At 44.1% G+C, this 3,947-nt stretch overlaps 1 protein-coding gene across 2 annotated transcripts; it reads left to right on the top strand.

Annotated features, from left to right (window-relative positions):
* Window positions 1-335: 335 nt before the first annotated feature.
* On the top strand, window positions 336-3,418 carry LOC147665971 (transcription factor HES-5-like). Of its 2 annotated transcripts, none has more exons than XM_086949364.1 (3): window positions 336-440; window positions 890-1,055; window positions 1,594-3,418. In XM_086949364.1, the coding sequence occupies exons 1-3, from the start codon at window positions 387-389 to the stop codon at window positions 1,857-1,859; spliced, it is 486 nt and encodes a 161-aa protein (XP_086805490.1). In that variant the 5' UTR covers window positions 336-386; the 3' UTR covers window positions 1,860-3,418. The 2 variants fall into 2 exon arrangements, with proteins under 2 accessions (XP_086805490.1, XP_086805489.1); XM_086949363.1 differs by having other exon boundaries at window positions 1,591-3,418.
* Window positions 3,419-3,947: the final 529 nt, after the last annotated feature.

The raw sequence follows: 3,947 nt of genomic DNA, 5'->3' as shown, positions 1-3,947 counted from the left end.
GGGTGGGGTCGCGGGGTCTTCTCACCGCCAGGCACAGGCCGTAGGATAACTCTGGAGATCGCTTTCCCACGTCGTGACGGCCCCCTCTGAAGGCTGCCCCATTGTCTCCGCTCACAGTCCACCTGCTCCTCCCGGGGGCCTGCCCATTATCCCCGGGCAATTCACAGACAATTTAGCATGCTGTAAGGGAGGCGCTGCTTTGTGCAGCTGACAGCAGGCCATTGGCTGCCGAGTGTGGGAACCGCCGAGGAGCCGGGCACCCAGGCCCTGGCCTGCCGCCGCCGGAGTATAAATAGAGGTGCGCAGAGGCTTCTCCTCAGACTCACTCCCGCCTCTCTGCCTGGCCAGACTCTGCCTGCTCGCTCCCTCTGACGAACTCTGCTGTCATGGCGCCCTCCATTGCTGTCGTGCAAATCCTGCCCTCCAAGCAGAAAACTAAGGTAAGCTTCCCGCCAACTGACATGCCCTGGCCCTTTGCTTATGAGCAGTTTTGTAGATTGTGCTACAGTTAAATTAATGCTAAAATGTTGTGTTTTGCATATCTTCCTTAATAGAGATTTTTATAACCGTTAATAGCCTTAAGAGAGATTGAGTCTAACGACTATTCTGCTGCCCCAAACACTAAACACGATTCTGGCATTCTTAAGAGTTCTAGATAAAGTCGGTTTCTTACCGCTCCCAGCTTTTGTCTATAACCGGGACACAGGGGCGGTAGAAAGACATACGGTTATTTGCCCAAGATCACAAAGTTTGTTAAGATAGGATTCGAGTCTCTTGCCCTAGCTATAGCAATGATGTTAAAACACAGGCCTACGTTTATTACAGATGTTCCATGTCTTGGCTGGCTGACTTTTTAACTAACGATGACCTTTCTTTCTCTCCCTTACAGCTGAGGAAACCAATTGTGGAAAAGATGCGCCGGGACCGTATTAACTGCAGCATCGAGAAGCTGAAGCTGCTCCTGGCGAAGGAGTTCAGGGCCCAGGAGGCCAACACCAAGCTCGAGAAAGCAGACATCCTGGAGACCGCAGTGGAATACTTGGCCAGACACCGAAGTAAGTATTCCTAGCAGATCTCTGTGACTGCACACTGCTTTTTATGACTATCAATGAAGAGGAAGCCACATCCAGCCTGTCCCCTCTCTCCTTAGCTCTATTTGGTCTCCAGCTCAGGCCTTGTTCTTGTGTAATGTCTAGTCTGCATTGCCTGTCCTATTATTAGTTATCTCTCCCTTAAACGTGCAGTGAATTATTGAAAAAGATAGTTTCTTTATATAGTTATTTACCTCTATTGCAGGTATGAGTTGTCCTCCTCGCTACAGTGGTACTTAATACTCAGACTTGGACATTACTTTATCTCCAAGTTATTAACATTTTAGGGAAGGACTTTTCCCCTTTCTTTGAGTGTCCTTTGCTCTGCCCCCACTGTCCCATTTTACTATTTGGGCTTGTGTGTGAGGACACCGAACAAACATGTTTCCCGAAAAAAGGCAACACTATTGGCTTTGTCAGTGTTTGTATGAGGCTAATTCTTTGCATCAAACTCTTTATTTTGCATCTTTTCTAACCACAACTTTTAACTTTTTTCCAGCAGTGACCATTGGCCAAAAGAGCCCTCAGCAGGACTACCGAGAAGGCTTCTCGCACTGCTTGAAGGAGGCCTTGCTGTTCCTGTCTCACCACGCCGCCACCCCCGAGGCCCAGCTCAAACTCCTGGGCCACTTTCAAGGCCCTCCTCGCCCTGTCAAGACAGAGCCCGGACTCCCTGTCTCCCCAGCCGTCTATCCTTCCTACCAGACGCCAACCAAGCAGGAAGCTTTGTCCCCCACCGCCGCCGCCCCAGTGTGGAGACCCTGGTAACAGCACAAGGACTTCCAAGAGGGCACTCGCTGCCTTGGACTCCAGAGGAACCTATGACTTTAATCCACAAGTCCCCCCTTCCTCTCTATTAGTAGGAAAGGCTGCTTTCCTTCCATCCAGCGTGAAGGTGCCTGGATGGCCACCGAATTTCTCCCAAAGGGAGAGACTGCTCCCAAGCAGGACTAGGAAGCCATTCGTGAGGAATGGGTCAGTGCTCTTCAGTGCGACTGTTCGCAAAACTTAGGGAAGAGACTTGGAAAGTTTGATTGTGTTGCTTAATCTGTTGAAGGTTGTAATTTTTTTAGCATAACTTCTATGAGGTGTTTAGACTGGACTTTAAGGCTTGTAAGATGACAGCAGAATCTACATCAATTTCACTGTTAGATCTTACACCAGGAGTAAAGTCGAGCAGGTCTACCAAAGGCTACTGTGTTGCCTGTGTTCCCTGCACTGAGTTCTGTCCCAATTCATATTTTTTGTCCTACCCAGACAGATTCGAAAGACCTTTATGAAATATTGCCTTATAGGCAGATATTCTTAAGATCGAATCAAAAGAAGCAGACCTCGAATTTGTTTTCTGTTCTGTAGTGATCTTATACCTGCAAAGACATAACAGAACAATATTCAAACAGAACATTTGAGTGAAATTTCAAAAATAACCACAAGAAAGTCTTCTGGGAAGAAATATGTCATGTAAAACATTATTGGAAAGGGGCATTTTAAAAAAAATGTTAACTTCAGTGAAGTTTCTTTGTTTATTTTTGTAAACAGAATGAGTATCTCGTTTTGCCAGAGAAACCATTCCCCAGCCCTTGTAAAGCATCATGTAGAACGAGGGCAGATCGCTTTTCAGTGCATACATACACTGATATAATGCTAATTTTATTGTGATTGAGTAGCAAAAGCTCTGTCAAAATGTTTTATTTTTTGCGTTTTGCAATTTTCAGTAAAATGTCAATATGCCGTTTTTGTGCATTTTGTAACTTGCTTCTGTGAAGATGGAAACATTCAGCTTGAGATTCTATTCTATGACTTTTATAGAAAATTCAAGTGCATGAAATGTATACGAGTTACATGTTAACTCAAGAATACTACGTAGGAGATATTCTTCAATGTATGTACCTACAACTGTAGGTGATTTGCAGTGTAGTAACTAGGGGTTTTTTTTAAACCCGTGTATTGTCTGATTTCTTTTTGGGAAAAAGAGTAACAGCTGTTGTGCAGTAAGATATTGTTTACTGAATATTTTCTATGAAACGTTCTGTTTGCATCATTTTATGTGGTCAACTGCTTTGGCGCTAACCCCTTTTGACTTCCCTGTAGGAAGAGTGAGACAGCGCCGTGTTCTGTTGAGAACTGATATGTCTGTACATTTCTATGAAAAGTTCTGCATGCATAATATTTATGCTGAATCTCTCTTCTGTGTTAGATTCTGTAAAAAACGAATCCCTGTGGGATGTGTTTGTAAACAGTTTGGTAGCTGTGATCTGTACTGGGAATATTTTCCGAGCTATGGAGTTGCAGAAATGTTTTGCAAATACAAAAATAAAATCTGATTGAACTGCATTTAACTTTTCTGGTTACTTATTTTATATTCTAAAATGTGCTGCTGTGTAAAAAAAACTACATGGATTTGAAGGGGGGGGGGAGGTTGAAGGTGATCTAGAGTGTCATGTACGTGTCAGTAAAAACACGGGACACCGCATAGTGTCAACTATATTTAAAGAATCACTCCCGGAAAAAACATAAAAACAATTCACTACCAAATCCCTTATTAAAAAATGTCACCAAAACTACACAAAAATGAGAGCTGTTGAACCAAGATTGCCCCTCTTCAGTGGCCTGGTCTACCGGCAGTGTCATATTTTGATATTTCCATGGAAAGACACGGATATCTCTCAGCGATGTTGTAGACACCACATACTCCCCGTGTTCTGCCTTGGAGCTCCTCTGTGCACGAAGTTGGTATACTTTGCTTTCAGGTTAAAGAAGTTCAATTTTTGGAAACAAAAAAAACAGTCTTTGGACTGGAAAAAGTCAAATATACACAGCGGTCAATTTCAGGTGGCCACAAGGTGGCAGCAGAGC

The sequence above is a fragment of the Lissotriton vulgaris genome, unplaced genomic scaffold (assembly GCF_964263255.1).
Source record: "Lissotriton vulgaris unplaced genomic scaffold, aLisVul1.2 SCAFFOLD_2862, whole genome shotgun sequence".
NCBI lineage: Eukaryota > Metazoa > Chordata > Amphibia > Caudata > Salamandridae > Lissotriton > Lissotriton vulgaris.
The sequence above is the reverse complement of the archived record's forward strand: the minus strand, read 5'-3'. Positions and strand labels throughout refer to the sequence as shown.